The following is a 22,651-nucleotide window of genomic DNA, read 5'->3' on the forward strand; positions in this document are numbered from 1 at the left end:
GAAACAAGAATCATGGAAGCAGGTGATCATGGATCCATTTCCTAGGTATATGGACCAGAAAGCCCCTAGTGCAGGGCACTTAAAACTGTTCCAGTGGGGCAACCAAAATCATTCGATTGTTCCCTATTTCTTCAGCATATAGATTAGTTGGGTCCAAACTCAATATGCAATCAATATGATCTTTTAGCTGTTGACTCACCTCACTTCACTTGCCTGTTGGTTTCTGAAAAGAGGCTTGGAGATTACAAAAGCCCGTTCCCTTGATAATCACTAAATGGCAACATATTGTATTATAACAGATTCTGCCCAAAATAAAAGTAAAAAACGAGCCCGTTCATAATGCAAAAATAATGGCAAAACCAACACCTCTAACATCCAATCTCCACTGATGTATACAAGGAAAAGGCTGCAGGAGAAAATGGATCAGATGAAGGGTTCTCGCAATGATGTGGGTAGATCAAGTTCTGCCTCGAATTCACTTAGTGGCAAGAAGTAGCAATCAACCATGTCTTTGGATACTTGCCCCAGGCTTGGAGGGTCCCACTGCATTTTTTTAATCAGAAATCCACATAGTCACATCAGATAATTGACCAAATTAGCAAATAACTGATTAAGAAATTGAACAAAACAGATTAGATACCTTTGGAGCATAGTCCTTGTCCACTAATCGTGCCCGAACACCCTAAAGAAAGAAGTCCATGAAGCAACGAGGCAATGTCAGAAGAGATTTCAGGAAATGCTTGTCTATGAATAATCTTAACAACCTATACCTCAGAGAAGTCATTATAGATCTGTTTGGAGATCCCATTAAGGGACATTCGATACTCACGGGCAAGGCATTGATCAAGAGACTGGAATCTGCCTTCCCTTATCTAAATGTAACAGTCAAAAAGAATCAATATCATTAACATACAAAGTAGACAGATATAAATTGATAAATAAGTTCAGTAGTACTCACAGATCTTAAGGTAACTTTCAAGCTCAATGGAGAGGCTTCTTTTAGTTTCTTGAGCGTTTTAGTAACCCAAGCATCATAAGAATTAGCTTCCTCATCTTCCTGAACAAGTTGATCATAAGAGAGCATAGATACCACAACCAACCAGGAACTTGTTCACATACAATGTAATAAGTATATAACATGTGTAGAAATAAAAACTGAACGAATTTCAAGAGAAATAAATGATTCAATGATCTGATCAAATAATATTGCTATCGTCCAAGAGGAAGTAAAAGTATTTACTCGGACACTACAGTGGAAGTGTGTTGAATCAAGAGTAAACAGTAAACATCTTAATTATGGACATTTTATTTTGTCTCCGCTTATAAAAGGTCAAGCTGATACAATAGGCATCACATCATGATGCTTCTGATATCCAAATCGAATCCGTAACTTCCTATTTGTGGAAAAAATAAAGAGGAAAAACAGGCTGTCTAATATCACTCCTCCATTAATTCATGCTTCAAGGGGGGTGAATCTCCTAAGAACATCTAGTGGAGAATAATAGACCACCTTCAATGTTATTTATTTATTCCTCTTCTCCCTTTCTCAAAATCGTTGTTAAGATGCTATGGGCTAGTATAAGTGTCGATGTCAATATATGTTTAAAGCATAGCAGTGACGCAAACGGATGGATTGGATTGGATTGAATGCAGATTGAAGGCCAACCCATCCACCAACCACCCACATCCCTTTGTAAGTCGCATTTCTAATATGTATGGGTTGCAACCCAAGCTAACTCACACCTAACCTAATCCACCCTAGTTGACCCACTTGAATATTTAAAATTATGTAACCAATCTGTATTGGAAAAAAAAAAAACCTTTGTTTCTCTTATAGTGCCACATGTCCTTAACTAACTGGTTCAACCCAAACATAAAATTTGGACTTCATTAGAAAAGTTGGAAAGGAGATAAAGAGAGAGAAACCACATACCAGGAGGATAGAAAATTATAAAATAGTAGGGAGAGAAAAGATAAGCATGAGAGAGAAACAAGATAAGAGAGAGGAGAGAGAAAATGGAAGAGATATCAAAGAGAAAGGCGAGAAAAAACATAGGAGAGGAAGACAAGAGAGAGAAAAGTGGGAGCAAGGTTTTAGAAAGGGTGGGAGGCGTACATTTGGAGGCTCCCCAAAACACCCTAAGGCACATGTTAGAAACATCTATGCTTCTGAGACATACACCTCATGTGCTTCATGCATGCCTTGCACAGAAAGAAAGAAAAGGAACGAAAGGAAAAGAAAGAAGAAAAAAAGGAAAAGAAAAGGGAAAAGGAAGTCTAGGCCAGGGGACTTTGCCCCTTAGACCCCCCCCCCCCCAACACCTCTCTGATGTGGGCCAATTTGGTATTTTTGTGCCAGGGGGCCCACTTTGCTTCAGCAAGCAAGCAAAACCCCCCTTTCAGCTAGTCTTATACATTCTCATTCTTTTACCACAAGAAATCTTTCATCAAAAAGAGACAAGGAAAACAAGAACTTCTTCCTCCTCCCCTTCCCCCTCCTTCCTCTTCCTCTTCATCTTCTTCTTCCTCTTGAGGAGGCTTACACCTCCTTGTGCTCAGAAAGCTAATGCCTCATACGTTCTAAAATAAACCTCATGCTTCCAGATAGTGGGATGCCTCACATCTCACCTCTGCATTTTAAAATATTGGGTGGGAGAAGGAAGAAACGAGAGAAAAATAGAGTAGAGAGAAGGAAGAGATGAGAGAAGTGGGATGAGAGAAATGAGAGGAGGGAAAATAGAGAAAAAAAAGGAGTGAAGAGAGTAGAGAGAATTGGTGAGAGAGAGCAATGAGAGATGGGAAAAAGGAAAGAAAAACAGAGAGCAGAGAGAAATGGAATGAGAGAAAGGAGAGTAGCAGGGAACCAATGTGCACCCATAACCCAACCCTTTTTACTTAAAACCAATGGGTGGCTAAACCCATATTCAACCCATATCTTAAATGGATGAATTTGGGTGGGTTGGGTAAGAAATTGCCACCTGTGCAGAAGTGTATCACCAGCATCATGTAATGCCCTGGAATTACATCCATTTGGAAGAGTATTTTTTTTAATCAGCAACATAATAATAGATTTTATTAAATTGAGAGACATAAAGTAGATAAAAGTGAAAGGATGGTCAGCCTCAACTAACCATCCAATTCAGATACAGTATTTAAAACCACTTCAGTGCATTACATACAATCGCCCTTGTTCTGTCATTCCCCAAAACATAGAACTTCTTGTCACCCCCTATTTTGCTGGCCCATCTGCTAAGCTATTTGCAGTCTAGGTGCCCATCATATGATTGCTCTTAACTCATTAAATCCTTGACTTTCCTGATTTCATACCTATACCTCTAAAGCCTCTCCTCCAAGCTTTCCAACCACCCTATTATAAATTTAGCATCTCCTTCAACTACCAAAGTTGTTGTATTTCATTAGTTTGGCTCTTTGCAGTACCTGCTAACACAGTCTTTAATTCTGCCCTCAGTGCCCTGATTGAGTCCCCAATTCTAATAATGTCATCCATTGTGAAGTCAGCAAACAGTCCAAGAGTTTTTGCCCAATGTGTCACTTTAATGGAGATATTATCAATTAATTGTTCTTAAGTCCTGTTCCTTATCATTTAAGGTTCAAGCATTCCTTTTCTTCCCACACACACCATAACGTTGCAGCTCTAAGACACCTCAATAGGATTCTTCCTCTATTTCTTGCAGTGGAGAAGAATGAGGAATCAAACAGATGTTTCAAATCATTAGGAGGCACCCACCTGCACCCAAACAAAGAGAAAAAAATGCTCCAAAATAGCAAGCACATAGCTGCATGAAAGAAATTTTCACCACTAGCATTTCACATGGGGCAGACATTTGGGTATAGAACCATGAAAATTGTTTCCACTATTAAGTGTCCTGAGTGTTAAGTTTGTTATGAAAACACCCCAACAAAAGGCTATCTTAGGTGGCACAGGACCACTCCAAATGGCTACGACCGAACAAAGAGCTTGTTGAAGGGTTAGAAGAGAGGCAAACAAAAAAAGAAGCACAGGAATAGGAACAGGAGGAATTGAGCATCCAAAGTCTGGAAATTTGTTTTTTCGAATCAAGGACAACACCCTCCACAGATTCGAGTAGAGCCAAAATTTTCTGGGTTTCACAATCCCTAAAGGCCCCTTTGCAAACCCAAGTCCCAAGCCAAACCTTGTAAGGAGAGAGTATAGCACTTAGAGATAAGACAATCAGGACACAGACAAAGAAAGGAATCTTCCTTGAGAGCCACATCTCCCTACCAAAGGCCCAGCCAAATTTTAGTTTTATCATCTGAAATAACATCATATTTAATGACCCGAAGAAGGAGAGTAATGCATAAATAGACTTCAAAAGAGTCGACAAGGTCACTCTTGCTTTGGAACATGCATACTAGGCATTCAAACTAACACCATGAATTCTTTTGATGACTACATGCCAAAGTTTACTTGAATCCTTTGGAAATCTCCACAACCATTTTCCTAATAGAGAAGAATTTATGAATGAGATCCTCACCAACCCTAGTCACCCTTGTTTTAGACTCCTATACAATGTTTTAAAAACTGACCCGGAGGCCAAACCGTTTTTGCCTCTGGGTTGCAGGTCACCAGTTTGACCGTCCAGGTCGAACAGGTCTACTGTCCAACATGTATGTATGTATGTGTGTGTGTGTGTGTGTGTGTGTACATATATATGTGTATAAATATATAGTTTATCAGTAAATAATGTATAATTATGTTTCAGATATGCTATATGTATTTTTATATTCAATTTATGTTTTTAATTCAGCTTTTATTTTTTATTTATAAAAATATTAAAAATTGCAATTTCTCAACACCTCATCCAAAAATGACCTTATCCACCAAGGCATACACTTTTTTCATAGTCAAGCTCACGCACCCAACCTCTACCTCCTGATCTATTCATTTCCTCCACACATTCGTTTGCAATTAGGATCTGATAGGTAATTTATCTACCTCCAATGAATGCACCTTGATTCTATGACACTACTTCATACAAAACTTCATTTGACCTCAAAGATAGAACCTTGGCAATAATCTTATACATGCTAGATCCATACCTATGAAACTCAAAATTAATATGTCATGGTCAGACTACTGGTTGAGGGATGCATAAAACTAAATTTTGACGGCAGTGGTAGGAGGAACCCAGGCCCTTCAAGTATAGGAGGCATCTCCAAAAATATGCTAGGTCACGTGATGGCATTTCTCAGGTCTGATTGGCATTGAGGATTCTTATAGGGCTAAAATTAATGGCAGTTGTGGAAGGGGAAGTCAAAGCAAAGGAGTTAGGTGTGCACAAGCAGACTGTAGAAGGTGATTCTCAATTGGTGGTCAAGTGTAAAGGGAATGTCTTAAGAAAATACCAAATCAATTAAAGAAGATTAAATGGTTATCTAGGGAAAAATGGATGTGAGAATTCAATGTGTCCAAAGGATGGCTAACAATATGGCTGATGTTTTGACAAAACAAGGGGAAATCAAATGTTTTGAGCTCAATTGTAAAATTTTTTATCTTGGAGATAAGCTGATTTGTCTCTATTTGTATTGTATCCGTTCTATCTTTCTTTAATTAATGAAAGTTACAGTTATTGATAAAAAAATCTTACACATGCTATCCACCAAGCTAATGGATCTAAAATCCTTCAGATGTACAGCTTGAGAAGTTTTAGGAACTAGAGCCACAAAAGTTGCATTTAACCCTTTGTTTACAATTCCGCTATCATGAAATTCCTTGAAAAGTTCTTTTGCAAAATGCCCCAACATTTTTGGTAAAACCCAATAGAGAAACCATGGACTTGGAGATTTAGAGCTGTCCATCTCAAGAATTGCTTTTCTCACTTCCTCCTCTTCAAACTACCTCTAGCTCCCTTGCCAGATCCACTTCAAAGAATCTCATTCAGATTCCTTTATATCCAATCTTTCAATTTGGATGAGTTCAAATCATATAGTATTCTAACAAATGTGTCAACAACAGAAGTATATGCTTTACCCACTTCCAAAAATCTACTATAAGAATTAGAGAAAAATAAAATTTCACATGAAGTGAAGCAACCAGTTTGGGGTTACAAGCAAGGGAACTACCTAGTTTCTCTTGGAGAATGGAGATTCTTTTCTCTTGAGTTGTAACTCAATTATCTTGTTGTATCCTATTTTTTCACAAAGGAAAATGAGGTGCCTTCATGCTTACCAGAGAAGCAATAATTTCTTCGACTGTGTCATGGCAAAAAAATTTGTCAATTGTTTCAATCCTGAATAAATGACCAAAAAGAAAATGAGTTACAAGCCATAAACTAGATCAAAAGGAGTGTAAAGTTCTATTCTTACAGGAGCAAAACAAGAAAGAATCCATTCTCATTACCAAGAAAGATTTTTTTCCTTTCATTTTTTTCTGTAACAAAACTTCAGCCAACCAAGGTTTTGATACATCAAGGAATAGAGAAGGGATGTATGTTCTAAGCACACTAAATGAACAAATAAGAATCCTAGCTTGGCATAACATCTACATGCTATATTGCCCATCTGCATCAAGGTCCAATGAAAATTCAATATCCACAGCAGGTTCCTGTTATATATCTAGGGAAAATAGGGTGCATTTCATTCAACATTCAATAATGAGAATCCGGTGGCCTAGCTTGTAGTCTCATGATGGGGCTGGCCATGGGGATCATATAGTAGCCTATGTTTCAGTATAATACCAAAAGAAACCTAGTCTCTACCATACTGTTAGTCCCAATAGGGTAACTATGGACTTAAAAAGCCTCAATGATTGTTACTAGTCTTGGTACTATATTGGCTTTTTATACTAGTAAAAATGTAAAATTAACATTCAATACAAGATAATAGATTTTAAATGTAGGAAAAACCATTGGCTAAATATATCCATCTCTATTAATATTAAAATACTGTTCATCATTATCATCTAAGCTTTATCCCAACTATATGGGGTCAGTTACATGAATCCTGTTTTGCCATTCTATTCTGTTTAATGCCATTAAAATATTAAAATCAAGTTGATGGCCAAAATTACAGACTTTGTGAGTTGAATATGTGGTGATCAGAACACTATTCTAGCTTATTATGGAACCTTTGGTGTGATGATTTAGAATTAATTCTTAAATCAAGGCAAAATAAGCAATTATAACAAAAGTTTCCCCTTCCAACCATAAAAGAAAAGAAAGCAACTGAACTAATTTCATGGCACAAGTCCCAAAATAGGTGGCAATAATAAGCAAAAACAAAATACCTATGAAGAACACTCCTTTTGTCAGGGTATACAAGATCACCATATTGCTCTAAGGAGTTTTCTATGACAGAAGGATCATCTGTAATCAATTTACCAAGTCGTTCTTCAATCCATGCAAGTCTCTGTTAACAAGAGATGATTATTAGAGGATACTGGACCATAGGGTAGAAAACAAGGCACCAAAAAGTGAAAACACAATGGAGGGGACATTAAGAACACAGACTGCATTGAGTGAATAGTGTGTAGCAAGGCCACAGGCAATCATTTCTACTCCATTAATTTTTTCTCCTGTTAAAGCCAAATATTCACCTGTAAGCAACAAACAAGCAACACACTTGTAGGTCATTGCCAGGACATAACCTGTGGATGATCACTAGTCAGCATAAACATGTAGCAGATGTATGTCCTAAGCTTGCAATTCAATTACCAAAATTACTCTATGCATCTTCAGTTGAATCCATGAAAACAAAAAATCTCAACATGAAAATACATGCAAGCTTACCTCAACGAAAATATACTTGAAAATAAATAATTATATTCTCTTCTTGTCTATTTGAAATAAGTAGAGGGACCAAGGTGCAAAACTACATTAATTAGTTTATCAGGTTCCAATGTAATGATAATGGACAGGATATCAATTTCATTTATTTTTAATAAAGAACATTCAGCCTCGTACCAATGGGGTTGACTACAGGAATCCTGTGCCACCATTCCATTCTGTTTGGTGTCATAAACTTGGAAAATACAATTCTTTGATAATATGGCTTGGTACGATCAAAATAACCAGCCAATTTTCTACCAGAGAACATTAGTCATGTATCAGTCAAAAGGAAGCATCCGGTGTAATCACATTGCAGAAGTAGCCAATCTATTTTATTTTAGCCGAGCTGATTAATGTGGATGGCAAAACAGGATTCATACAGCCAACCCTATATAGTGACCAATGCAAGTGCATATAAGAAAATTTTAGGCAAGTCTCAAACAAAGAAACTAAAGAAAGGTCACATATTAGACCTGCAGGATGCATCATCAACCGGAAAAGAATCAACAGATCGATCAGTCAAACCTTGCCCAAGTTGGTTGAAATTTTATGCCATTAAAGTATGTTTATAGTACTCAAATAGTGTAGATTTTCAGTTCAATCCAACATGCAGAAGTGCCCCAACTAAAGGCTTCAAGATGACTGGTTCTTGGGTTCTGCACAGTCATAGTCAAAGTCCTACCTAACAGGATGACCAGTGAACCCCGACTAGAGTTTTTAGTTTGAAAAGGAAGTTTTTACTTATTTTTGTCAAGTCTGAATACAAGTAGGAGTTGGAAGTTGCTATTTTGGGTCTATAAATACATATCACAGAAGAATTAGGAAAAAGGAGCTAATAACTGTTGATTGAAGGTTTTACTTTGAGAGCTAATAATTGTTGATGGAAGGTTTTATTTTGAGAGCTAATAATTGTTGATTAAAGGTTTGGTAATTTTTGTGTAACTTTTTTCTTCTCTTGAGAGCATCCAGAGAATCGAAGATTATAAAGTGACGATGATAATTTAGGTCGAAATTAGCCAATAAAAAAAAGGAAAAGATAACTAGTTAGTGTCAATTCTTCATTTTTTTTCTTGCAGTAATGCATAATGAAGTCAAAACCTTTAAAGAATTCCTTAATTTTAATAAGCTATATACCATTACCAACCATAGTTTCACTTTTAAATGCACATTTTATATTCTTGTTACAAAAATGTGAGCAAGCAAGAACTACTGTTACTAAGTCAAGGCAGAAACAACAAAATAGGTGGCATGTATGCACTGTAGACTAAAAATTTTTACTAGAAACAATCCAATGGCCATGAACAATACAGAAAGATAATGTGACAGAGACAAGGGTATCATGCTCCCTATTTATTTTTTGATAAATGAGTAGAATTTTGTTAATCACAGAAAGTGTACAATCAGCCTAAGAGGAGGCATAAGATGTTACCTCCCCTTGGAACTGAGCACTACGCAAATCAACACACACTAGCCTGAATTACAATTATAAGGTAGCCCAAAACAGATCACCCCTTGATACCCCTTGTTTAGCCAAAGAATCAGCCATGGCCTTTGCCGATCTGCTGACCTATTGAAACCTAACTGCCATATTCCTTGTCAGCCAATTAACTTTCTTTAAGAGATCCCTGTAACCCCAAAAGACTTTCTGAATTTGACACCCAGCCCACTATCACCTTGAACTCCCTCTCAACTATCAAGTTCTCCACTGCAAGTTTATTAGCAACATGTATACCTTGTACCACTGCTAGTATCTCAGCCCTTATAAAATCACCAACTCTTACCGGTCCTAAGAATAAAGATAGAATGTTGCTGTCCTTACCTCTCAGAATCCCTCCTATACTTGAGGGCCCTGGATTACCTTGGCTGCTTCCGTCAAAATTTAGCTTTACCAGTCCTTCTGGAGGAGGTTTCCATTCTGCTTGTAGTCTGTTCTTTGTGGAGGCTGATGATGCCACTGCTGCCCAATTTCTCCTTAAATCATCATAAGAATAGTTCACAAACAAGTCTGAAGTTTTCAGCCAAGAGGTTGTCCTTGTCATTATACACTCCTTTACTTCAGCAAGGCTTCTTTCCTTTACTTAAAATATTCTAGCATTCCTCTCCTCCCACATTGTCCACAAGTTAGCTGCTCTGATACACTTCCACATTAACTTCAGAGGGCAAGTTACACCTGCACCCAAATAATAATAAAACCCAGTTCCAAATATTGGCAGCAAAAAATCAAGATATCAGCAAAGGGTGACAGTCCTCACTCCACTTTACACAAAATGCACCCATTTGGGGACAAACACATTTAAGGTTTCTTCTTTTGCAAGTTTTCCACAGTCAAGGTTCAAAATATCGATATGCCCTCGGGCGTTTCAATACTTGTTTTTTACTTTTTTTTCAAAACTAGTTCAGGGGAGCCGGTCTAGGACCCCTCCATCCCCTGAACCGGTCAGACCCCTGACACACCCACTGTAGGGGCGTATCGGAAGGGTCCCGAAACGATACGTATCGGCCGATACAGGCCGATACGGGCCGGTACTTTGAACCTTGTCCACAGTATTAACCTTACCATAATAGGCTTCCCAATACGGCTATTTTAAGAGGAATGGGCCTTGACCAGATTTCTTTAACAGGTAAAACCCAAGAGGAGAGGGTAGAACAGAGGGGTTTAAAGAAAGAGGCACAAGTGAAGAGCCACTAAGGGTCAAAGTCCAAATCCTTTTATCAGGTGTAGGAAGGTCCAAACACACAGAGTCTAGAACAAGCAAGAGACCTAAAACACAAGCAGATTCATCATCCTTAAACTTCTTCGAAACCCAAAATCCTAGTTTAAAGCCATTGGGAGAACCGAGGGGAGAGGAACCATGAGATATGTTTCTTTTTAAAGAGGGAGATAGAATAGATGGAAGGGAATTGGTCTTTTAGGAGTTGACTGCCCACCCAAACATCTTCCCAAAAGTGGATTGAATTTCCAAAGCCATCATCATACCTTACAAACCTGAAGAATTTGGGGAGAATGCTAGAAATTGCCTTCTAGGGTGTTGTGAGCAAAGCCCTTCGGGATACCCTGGCATCCCAACTGGATTCAAAACAGCCATGGATACTCTTCCCCACTTCATGGCATAACCTCTCTCTCTAGGAGCCACCTCCAAAGCCATTTACCTAGAAGAGCTTCGTTCTTACTCACAACATCCCCTAACCCTAAGCCCCCTTATTTTTTACTTCAGCTCACTACTTCCCACTTAATCGAGTGGTCTTTTTTCTCTGCCCTAGGCTCCTATAAGAAATCCCTCATCAATTTTTCTAACCTCTTAGCCTCCCTTTTAGGTATTTTAAAGACTGACATTAAATAAATTGGCAGGTTGGCTAGTGTTGCCATAACCAAAGTTACTCTACCCCCCAAAGATATATAGTTTCTCTTCCAGGTTGCTAGTCCTTTTTCAAAATTTTCCACCATAGGGTTTCAACACCTATTTTCCTTTGGGTCAGCACCTAAGGAGTCCTAAATAAGATAAAGGCCACTATGACCAAATGCAATCTAAACGGGCTGCAATAAACTCCATCTCCCTTCTATTCAGGTTTATCCCCACTACACAGCTCTTCTCAGTTTATTTTCAGGTTTGAGGCCCTCTCAAAGAGAATTAATAGATCCTTCAGATTTCTCACCCCCATCAATTCACAATCCTCACAAAAAGCTATAATGTCATCTACAAACTGAAGATGAGCAACTGGAACTCTATCTCTAACTATTCTCCACCTTCTTATTGACACAACCTTGTCCCTTCTAATAAGAATCTACTAAAAGAATCAACAACTAGTGTGAATAAGAAAGGAGACAAGGGATCACCTTGTCTTAGGCCCTTACTAGCTAGGAAAAAATCATTAACTACCCCGTTGACTAAGACAGAGTAATAGGAGGAGGTAAGGCAACCATTTATCCATTTCCACCATCTATCCCCAAACCCACACTTCCTCATTTCCTCCACACATTCATTTGCTATTAGAATTTGATCAACTATTTGTTTCCCCTAAAGGCCTAAACAAAGGCACTTTGAGCTTGACTACTAATAAGGGAGGGAAGGACCTTTTTAATCCTCAGAGATAAGACCTTAGCCAAAAAGGGTACCGTGCTCCTTACATAGAAAGGTTTATTCAGTGTCTTAGCATTAAGGGAGCAATCAATACAAACTCTAGAAAGAACATAAATATATCAAACTAGAGAAATCAATCATTAATAGGTACCTGTCATAAATTGCATACTTAGTAGGACTCACCTAGATAGCCAGGTAGACGAGAGAGATAGAAGGAAGACCCAGCATCAGGATGGAAACCAATTTGAGTTTCTGGAGCAGAAAATACCTACCATTTGCTCCCATAATGTGAGAACTACTTAAATTGTTAATAAACAAACAAACTAGGCTGCAAAGATAAGCACAACATAGTGAATATGAAGAGATTAGATATAGTACAAAGTCAAATTTCAAAGTCAATAATATTTAAGGCATGTGGTGTGTTGGTTAACATAATGATTTAAGGTGATCTCATCAAGAGATAAGAAAACATGTATTGGAAGATGCATACAGTTTTATCAGTTGCCACGCGAAATGTCCCTAGAAGTGCAACCCCAGCCCCAGCTCCCATGGTAATACCATCCAGGATGGATACCTATATGAAGGGCATCGCATATACAATGGTCAATAGACAAAATACCAAGTCCAGACAATGGTTAGTACTACAGATAATTCAAACATCATTACAACAAAAAAAAACTACTTATTCAGCTAGTATAAAAAGAAATTTTACACTCAAACAGAAACAGGGCAATAGAGTCCAAAGAGAACAAAGGACAAAACAGAATACCAAGTTGGAGATGGGAGAGGCAGAAAAATCTGTAGTGAGAATGGATCGAATGGGCCCTAGTGTTCTTTATTTCTTTTAAGTAGTGTTTAAAAGTTATGTTTCTTAATTATGAGCCTTATGGGCCTTCTTTTATTTTCTTTAATTATTTCTTTAGTGCTGGCCGCCCCATTAAGGGCATCCAAGTAATTGTACTCAGATTTAGAATTATTAATAACAGTGATGAAAAGGGGCTAGAGAGAGGTTTGAATTCTTCTTTTCTTCTTCCAAAACCTATTGCTGAAACTTCTTTTCTTCTTCTTTCTTTTTCTCTCTTTTCTTCTTTTCTTGCATTATCTGAATTACTATAGGTGTAATTTTCAACTTGGTATCAGAGTGGGTTCTCACTTTCAACTATTTTCTCCTTTTCTTTGCCCATACATAGTGTGTATGGAGAGCTGACCGGTTGATCAATTAGCTACTTATGACCGGTTTTTGGAGAGTTTTGTGGAGGCTTTTCATCCTTAGTTGAAGCCCAAGGCAGGTTCTTAGAGTTTTTTCTCGAAAACCCTAGATAACTGGAGAAACCTTGTTACTATTCGTAGAGACAGTTTGAACCAGGCGCTTGGGGATCAAAAGTAAGCCTTTTGATTTCTATTAGGAGCGGTTTTTGTTGGATTGAATTCTAGAACCTCTAGAAGGGGCGGTTGAAGTTTCTCTCTTTCTCCACATCCCGCAGGACCCTGCGAAACCCTAATTTTGGGGGGTTGAGAGGTTATTCTTTGCTTAGAACAGTAAATCTAGCCTAGTAAAGCCCTAATTTTATTTTCGTTTGCATTCATTTACTCAATGGAGCAAATTGGAGGAGACCAAATATTCCACAAATTCTAGATTTAGACATAGGGGGTTAATGGAGAATCTTTTTGGGGTTGTGACTACTGTGTTGCCAGATGAGGCCTATTATTTAGCTTGGTCTCAATCTATTAAGATACATATGTGTAGTAGAGGGAAATGGGGTTATATTACCGAGAACAAGAAGAAACCAGAGGAGGAGGATCCTACCTATGAAAGGTGGATGCAAGAAAACTACACAATAGTGGATTGGTTAGTGAATTCTATGCAAACACACATTACTCAACATTACTTGTAGATGGAAACTGCAAAAGAAGTCTAGGATAGTGTCACAGAGACCTATTCCCAAAAGCTTAGTGTTGCTCAGGCTTGCAAATTGAAGCATGATGTGAATAATCTTAGATAGGGGGAGAAGCCCTTAGTAATCCACTTCTCTATGCTGAAATATCTTTGGCAAAAGATTGATTTGATGGAGACTATGGTTTGGGGTTGCACAAAGGATGCAAAAACATTTAGGAGGTTAGTGGAGAGAAACCGGGTCTTTGAGTTCCTCATCGGACTCAACTCGGAGTATGATATTGTGAGGCAATATGTTTTAGCAAAGGATGAGGTGACTTTACCTCACGCATATGCTATGGTGAGCAGTGAGGAGAGCAAAAGACAGGTTCAGTCTATTGAGCCACAAGTTGATCACTATGCTAATGTGGGAATGAAGCCAAAGTTTAGCACTAGGAAGAAAGATGTTATCTGTGAATAATGCAAGATGCCTAAACACACTAAAGACACATGTTGGAAGCTGCATCCAGAGCTTGTTCCTACTAGATTCAAGAAAGCAAATGGTGCGAAAATGGTTGAATCTGGAAAAGGTGGAAATGAAAATGTAGCCACCTCTTCACAAGGTGAACAAGGACAAGGTGTAGAGAAATCAGTGGGAGAACAGCTTGCAGTCACTAGGGCTGAATATGAGAAGTATGGCCGAATCATCAATCACTTGGAGTCCACTGTTATACCTCATTTAGAGACTGTTCCTTCCTTTGCATATGCTCACTCAAGTATTCATGCCACTACACATCATGCTTCTATCTTAGGTACTCATAACACCCCTTGGATAATTGATTCTAGTGCTTCTAACCATATGACCAAGTGTTTCACAGTTATTCACATCTTACCAACTTCTTTCTAGCCGGGATAAGATATCCCTTGTTGATGGCTCCCTAGCCCCTATCAAGGGAAAGGGAGACATTAAGACCTCTAATGCCTTGACCTTATCATCTATTCATGTGCCAAAACTTAATACCTATTTGCTTTCAGTTAGTAATTTGATTAAATCCCTAAATTGTAGTGTGACCTTTTTTCCTTTATATTATGTTTTTCATGACATAGAATCTCAAAAGGTGATTGGGGGTGGCCATGAGGCAAATGGGATCTATCTATTAGACATGCCTGAGCAGAGCCAAGTACAACCTAAGAGAACTACATTTGTTTCAAAATCCACTAGTTGTATTATGTTATGTCATAGTCGTTTGGGTCATTTGTCCTTTTCTTCATCGAGTCAGTTGTTTCTAGAGTTTCTTAAAGGAATTAGTCTATCGACTCTTCATTGTCAGTCTTGTGAGTTCTCAAAGCATTGTAAGAGCACTTATCCTTCAGGTAATAAAAGATCAATTATTCCTTTTAATATTGTTCACCCTGATGTATGGGGGACTTACCATTTACCATGTATGGGTGGGTATAATTTTTTTTTTATCAATAACAATTTCATTAAAATCCATTAAATCAACATAAGAATAATTACAACCAGGAAGACAAACGCTCTTATCTTCCAAATACAACTTAAGCCCTCAAGAAAAGAAAAGAAAAGGAAAGGAAGAAACAGTTAAATTACAACTTAGCCCAAAACATTGAGTCCCTTTCTACCCCTTGTTTAGCTAATCCATCAACTACAGAATTAGCTAATCTTTTAACCCAACTCATCTTAACTTCCATCTCTTGCACCAGCCACTTAAATTTCCTCTCATTGTTGTAATTCCATAAGCCACTATTGTCTTTATTCAGCCACCCTATCACTACCTCCGAGTCCCCTTCAATTATGAGTTTTCTGATATTCATCTCCTTAGCTTTCTCGACTCCATCCATAACTTCCAAGATCTCAGCTCTAAGGGAGTCATCCACTCCAATTGGGCCTGAGAACAAGGTAGAAATGATCCTATTCTCATCCCTAAAAACACCCCCAATCCCTGATTGTCCAAAACTCCCCCTACTACTCCCATCAAAGTTTAATTTTAAAAATCCAGCAGGTGAGGGGGTCCAAGACACACTCATTACTGGTTTGGTTTATGTACAGTTTGCAATCTCACCCCACTTCCTCAACATGTCATCCACTGTGTAATCTGTGAATAGCTCTAAGGATTTCAGCCACTGTCCAAGATATTCATCTCCTTAGCTTTCTAGACTCCATCCATAACTTCCAAGATCTCAGCTCTAAGGGAGTCATCCACTCCAATTGGGCCTGAGAACAAGGTAGAAATGATCCCATTCTCATCCCTAAAAACACCCCCAATCCCTAATTGTCCAAGATTCCCCCTACTACTCCCATCAAAGTTTAATTTTAAGAATCCAGCAGGTGAGGGGGTCCAAGACACACTCATTACTAGTTTGGTTTATGTACAATTTGCAATCTCACCCCACTTCCTCAACATGTCATCCACTGTACAGCTCTATAGATTTCAGCCACTGTACAGCCCCTCTCTCAACTTCTAAGAAGATCTTGGAATTTCTTTCTTCCCATAATGACCAGCATATTGTAGCCCTCAGTCCTCTCCACATAGTCCTTCCCCTTTTCATACGCCACCTAAAAAAAGAAGGGGAGAAAAGACTCTGCATGTCTGGTGCATGGTTTCAAATATCGCAAAATGTCACTAATGTCGCCCGACATATGTTGTCAAGGCTTACCGACATGAAAATGGATGGTAATATAAAAATTACATTATTTCGGTCGACATTTCCTATATTTCGGATATGTCAACCAAATCGGTCCAAATAACCAAAAAAGGACGGTTTATCCTATTATGTCAACAGGATGTCGACTAATGTACATTAATAATATAATATATTAGTATATTATATTAATATAAATTATTCCATTATTAATTTCTATTTAATATTTCGAATAAAATATTTATAAAAAAGAATTAACAAAGTATAAAAACAAAAGAATAAATTAGTTACTTTATAATATAAAACATAAAATATTTTTCAAGTAATAAAATATTAACTAGTTAGTATTTTTTAAAATATTTATTAAAATCAAAAAATGCTTATTAAATTTTATAATAAATTATATTCAACATTTAATATAAAAAATCAAAATAAATTTATTAAATTTTATACTGAATCATACATTATTATAAATTTAGTATTAAAAATCATAATAAATTCATCAAGTTTTATAAGAAATCAGAATTTATCATAATCTTAATACTACAAAAAGGAGAATCAGTTTATTAAATTTATAATAAAACATAATGTATTATAACTTTAATATTTATAACTCAGAAAAAATGTATTTCTATTTACTAGTGTGAAATAAATATATTAGAACTTATAATAAATCAGAATTAAAAATAAGAAAAGAAAATATCAAATAACCTCGTAAAAACATCAAAATGGATAATAAATTAGTAAATCGTCATTTACTAATTTGTTATTGATCTTAGTTTCTTAGCTTTATATAATGGTTGGGAATAAGATAATAGTCTAGAAATATGTATTAATGCACATATTTCCACATATTTCATCATATTTCCACAATGTCTCTAAACTTTACAATATTTCCCCTCGACATTTCCGACATTTGACATATGTCCTATATTTTGGTGAGCGACATTTCCATCGACATCGACATTTTAAACATTGGTCTGATGGAGGGTTCCATCTACACCCAAAGAGAGAAAAAGCCCACTCCCAAATTGACTTTGCAAATTGGCAAGACACCAATAAGTGAAAACCAGTCTCCCCATCCGCTTTGCAAAGAACACACCAATGAGGTGACAAGCAGGTATTGGGTCTCTTCTTTTGGAGCAGATCACCAGTGTTGAATCTTTCCAGATAGGCTTCCCAACAAAAACTGCCAACCCTAAGAGGAATTGGTCTGTACCAAACCTCATTAGCAGGGAAAAGGGGGATTGCAGGACTGGTGGACTGGCTTAAGACTTTGAAGAAGGAAGCACAAGAGAAAGAGCCAGTGGGGGTAGGGGTCCAAATTCTAGAGTCCACCTTAGTGGGGTCTAAGTAAACATTATCAAGAAGTTCAAGGAGGCTCGAAATACTATCGAGGTCTGAGTCCCTCATAGCCCTTCTCAAACCTAGGTTCCACCCAAGCCCAGAACTGGAAGAGGAAGGGGTGATGAAAGAAGAAACTGGTGGGTATAAATATTTCATCCTGTTTATTGATGATTTTTCATGATATACTTGGATTTACCTTTATGCACTCTCAGGCTAAAGTGCCTTAACTTGTGCAACAGTTCCATGAACACATGCTCACTCAGTTTAATACCCGCATCAAAATATTCCGATCAGACAATGCTAAGAAATATTTTGAGGACCTTACCTCCTATCTTGAGAAGTTTGGGGTTATTCATCAAAGTTCTTGTGCCCGCACTCCACAACAAAATGGAGTAGCAGAGAGGAAAAACAGGCACATTGTGGAAGTTGCAAGAAGCATTCTTTTTACTACCCATGTTCTTGTGTAGTTTTGAGGCAATGCAGTTTTAACAGCTACCTACCTTATTAACCGCATGCCTTCTTGAGTCTTGGGATTAAAATCTCCCTTTGGAGTCCTCCTTCCTGATGTTGAGATTTTCTCTATTCCTTTGAGGGTCTTTGGTTGCCCTTATTAATGGGACAGTGTATGATTTCTTTAAAGGATTTCGTGGGCTTCGGTAGGGTGACCCCCTTTCTCCTTTTCTTTTTACCCTGATTGTTGAAGCACTAAGTAAAATGATTTCAAGAGCAAATGGTGTGCAATTATTCAGGGGATGGTCAGTTGGGAGGGACAACGTTTTAGTAACTCATTTACAGTTTGCATATGACATTCTCATTTTTTGTGATGGAGAAAGTAGGGAGGGAGTGGAAAATCTGAGGATGGTTGTGAATCTCTTTGAGAGGATGTCTAATTTGAGGATTAATTGGTCAAAGAGTTTACTGGTTGGAGTCAACATTGAAGAGGATGAGGTGAGATTTATGGCAAATTCCCTAGGTTGTGAGAAAGGTGAGTGGCCAATGAAATACTTGGGTTTACCACTTGGAGATAATCCTAGATCTACTAGTTTTTGGTTTCCAGTAGTAGAAAGAATAGAGAAAAGATTGGTGGTGTGGAAAAGAAAATATATCTCATTAGGGGGGGAGAGAATAACCCTAATTAAATCTAAATCTCCCAATGTACTACATGTTAGTGTTTAGGGTGCCACAAATGATAGTAAGGAAAGTTGAAAAAATCATGAGGGATTTTCTCTAGGAGCCAGGAGAAACAAAAAAGGATCATTTGGTTAAATGGGAAAAGGTGAGGAAACTAAAAAAGGAAGGGGGTTTGGGAGTAGGTAATGTTAGAATGAAGAATCAAGCTTTGCTGAGCAAATGGCTCTAGAAGTTTCCAAATGAAAATGGGAAATTATGGCACAAAGTGGTTGCAAGCATTCATGGCACGTCAAGCAACAAATGGGATGTTGGATGTCTCCGTAGGGCTAATTTGGCTGCTCCCTAGAAGGCCATCCATGATGTTCTCCCCACGTTCCTTAGTTTTATCAGGTTATGATTTGTCTTCTGGTAGTAAAATCAGATTCTAGGAGGAATTGTGGATTGGGGATACTCCTTTAGGGGAGAAATTTCCTTCTCTTTGTGATCTGTCTAGTTTCAAGGGTAAGCCTATTTCTGATGTCCTAAATCATCATTCTCACCTTCCAGGATTAAATTGGAACCTTGGATTTAAAAGGAATCTCAGAGAGCTTGAACTGCTTGTAGTATTCGAGTTGTTAGGATTACTGAATTCAGTTTTCTTAGGGGAAGGTGGGTCAGATTCTAAAATTTGGGGTCCTAATTCTGATGAATCTTTTTCTTGTAAATCCTTTCTACATTTGATGGTTGCCACGCATAGGAGTGATTAAAAAAACCGAAAAACCGAACCAATCGAAAAAACCGACCGAAACCGAACCAAAAAATTGGTTAACCAAACCGATCAGTTCGATTTCGGTTTGGTGTTTTTAAAAAAAACGAAGGAACCGGTTCGGTTTTGGTTAACCAATATAAAAAATCGGCGGTTAACCGAACTGACCAGTATACATGTTTTTCTATATATGTTCTATATGTTTATGTATATTATATATATTTTTTACATATTTTATATATTATAAATTAATAAATATGAATTACATATATAAATATATATTTATAATATATAACTTATTATTTATTATTTAAAATATAATTTTTTATTATATATTTTTATAATAAATATTATAAAAAATAAAAAACCGAAAAACCAGCAAACCAAATCGATCAACTGGTTAACCGATTGGTTTCCATTCGATTCCGATTACCAGTTTTCCAAAAACTAGTACTACCGGTTCGGTTCACAGAAAAGGCCCACGGTTTGGTTACCCTTAGCCACACAGTCCTCTCCTAACAAGGTGGAAGGTTTATTCAACCCTAATGGTTTCAGTGGTAAGACAAGGAGGAAAAGGATTCTTTGGAGGTGCACTAGAGAAGCAATACTTTGGACCATTTGGGAGGAAAGAAATGATAGAATATTTGAAAGTAAAGAAAAATGCAAGGAAGCTTTAGTTGAAACAATAACATTGAGGGTGGCACAATGAGTAAAATGCTTAAAGTTGTTTTCAAATTTTAAAGTTGAAGACTTTTTCAGGGTTTGGGGATTATTGTTGCTTCAACATCTACGAGGCAACAGGTGTGTGAGACCTAGTCCCCTCCAACAGAAGGTTGGAAGAAGCTGAACTTCGATGGGAGTTGTGTGGGTAACCCAGGCCCCTCAACTATTGGGAATGGGGGCATTAGAAATGAAAATGGTTCCATTATTGCTCTATTCTCTGGTCCTGTGGAGGAGGGTGATGTGGGTAGGGAAGAGCTTCTAGCTTGTAGTATATGGGGTTAAGAAGGCCAAATAGTTGGGGATTAAAAGACTGATCATCGAGGGAGATTCAACTATTGTGATAAAATGGTTGCAAAAAGGGGAAGGAGTGACTTGGCAGCTGAAGAATGATTTCGGAAGGTTCAAATGGATGTCAAGGAATATGTCAATTCAGGTGGGTGGGGCTAGGAAATCGGCCAACAGTTTGGCTGATAGCTTAGCAAAGCAAGGGGTTCAAAGAACATATATGTTTTGGGCACATTTCTAATTCTGTCCTGGGTTAGCTTCTATGCTGACATTTTTGCAACTTCTTGTTGTATCCTAAAGCATTTTAATTAATGAAAATTTTCAGAGTTATTGATCTCAAAAAAAAAGTTATGTCCACATTCCCAGTTCCAAAAGACACAAGTTTAACCCCAAGGCTCAAAAGTGTATCTTCCCTGGTTATGCCTCCACATAGAAAGGGTACTGTTGTTTTGATCCCATTAGTGACACCCGGTTTGTTTCCCATGGATGTCACCTTTGCAGAGTCGGTTTCTTTTTATGGCCATCCTTTGAGGGGGAGAGATCTCTCAAGTTGTTTTCTTTATCCCTCCCTTTGCCAACTCCAATTGAGTCTTGTGTTGAGCCCTCCACAGTTACCCCCATTCCCATGAAGGGATCCTCTCCTTTGAGGTCTTCCACTCCTGATCCTCCCCCTCCTCCTAGTAGTCCTCCAATTGTTTCCACTCATCCTATTCTCTAGAGGTGGTACCAGTGGCAAAGGCTAAGGCTAACACAAGTTGATCCCACACCTCTAGTTGAGACTCAATTGCTCCTGATTACTAAAGAGAGGACATGTCCATCACCTCCTCCACCAACACCCACGTTTCCAAACCTTGACCTGCCTATTTCTTTGAGAAAAGGTAAGAGGAAATGTATTTCCAAACACCTTTCCTACAGCTTATTGTCCCCATCCTACTATGCCTTTCTAGCCTCCATTTCCTCTCAATCCATCCCAAAGTTTGTTTCAGAAGCCTTAGAAACACCAGATTTGAAGGATGCTATGAGTACTAAAATAGAAGCCCTTCATAAAAATGGTACTTGGGATATTGTTGACTTGCCAGCTGGGAAGGAACCTGTTGGGTGCAAATGGGTTTTCACTATCAAGTATCATGCAGATGGGTCAATTGAGAGGTATAAGGCCCGGCTTGTTGCTGAGGGATATACCCAAGTATATGGGATAGATTACACTGAGACATTTTCTCCAGTTGCTAAGATGACTTCGATGAGAGTTCTTTTATCCTTAGTTGTGAGCTATGATTGGCTTCTATATCAATTTGATGTTAAGAATGCATTCCTGAATGGTGATCTCTAAAGTGGTATATATGTCCCTTCTTCCTGGTATATATGGCAAAGAAATGCAAGGTAAGGTGTGTAGATTGAAGAAATCACTTTATGGCCTGAAACAATCTCCACGCACTTGGTTTGACAGGTTTAGGGCTGCTCTTGTTTAGTTCGGCTACACTCAAACTCCATCAGATCATACCCCCTTTATTAAGAGAAAAGGCACTCAGGTGACATTCTTTATAGTTTATGTAGATGATATTGTGGTTGCTGGTAGTGATACAAAAGAAGTTGGTGCTCTCAAGAAGTTTGTCAGTTCTAAATTTGAAATTAAAGATTCAGGGCATTGAAGTTGCTAGGTCCAAGGAAGGCATTTTTATTTCTCAACGGAAGTATGTGCTAGACACCTAGACCTTCTTACTGAGACTGGAAAACTTAGTGTTAAACCTGCCTCTACCCCTATTGATGTGAATTATAAACTCTCAACCAATAATGGAGAACTTTTAGCTAACAGGGGAGTGTTTCAGAGATTACTAGGGAAACTTCTTTATCTATGTATGACTCATCCAGACATTTCATATGTTATGAGTGTTATCAACCAGTTCATGCATGCTCCCAGAGACACACATATGGTTGTTGCAGAAAAGGTGTTATGCTACCTTAAGGGAACCCCCGAAAAGGATATATTATTTGCTAAACA

At 37.9% G+C, this 22,651-nt stretch overlaps 1 protein-coding gene across 1 annotated transcript in view; it reads right to left on the reverse strand.

Annotated features, from left to right (window-relative positions):
- Window positions 1-147: 147 nt before the first annotated feature.
- LOC104610751 (ATP-dependent caseinolytic (Clp) protease/crotonase family protein) overlaps window positions 148-22,651 on the reverse strand; it is a 30,462-nt gene continuing 7,958 nt past the window's right edge. The window contains exons 6-14 of the mRNA XM_010277527.3: window positions 12,378-12,461; window positions 12,071-12,155; window positions 7,491-7,576; window positions 7,268-7,389; window positions 6,212-6,272; window positions 959-1,057; window positions 771-872; window positions 641-682; window positions 148-543 (exon numbers count right to left, since the gene is read on the reverse strand). Of these exons, the coding sequence (XP_010275829.1) occupies window positions 424-543; window positions 641-682; window positions 771-872; window positions 959-1,057; window positions 6,212-6,272; window positions 7,268-7,389; window positions 7,491-7,576; window positions 12,071-12,155; window positions 12,378-12,461 (801 nt within the window). The 3' untranslated portion in view covers window positions 148-423. The remainder of the gene's footprint in view (window positions 544-640; window positions 683-770; window positions 873-958; window positions 1,058-6,211; window positions 6,273-7,267; window positions 7,390-7,490; window positions 7,577-12,070; window positions 12,156-12,377; window positions 12,462-22,651) is intronic.

This window comes from Nelumbo nucifera, chromosome 8, assembly GCF_055504915.1.
Source record: "Nelumbo nucifera cultivar China Antique chromosome 8, China Antique-T2T, whole genome shotgun sequence".
NCBI lineage: Eukaryota > Viridiplantae > Streptophyta > Magnoliopsida > Proteales > Nelumbonaceae > Nelumbo > Nelumbo nucifera.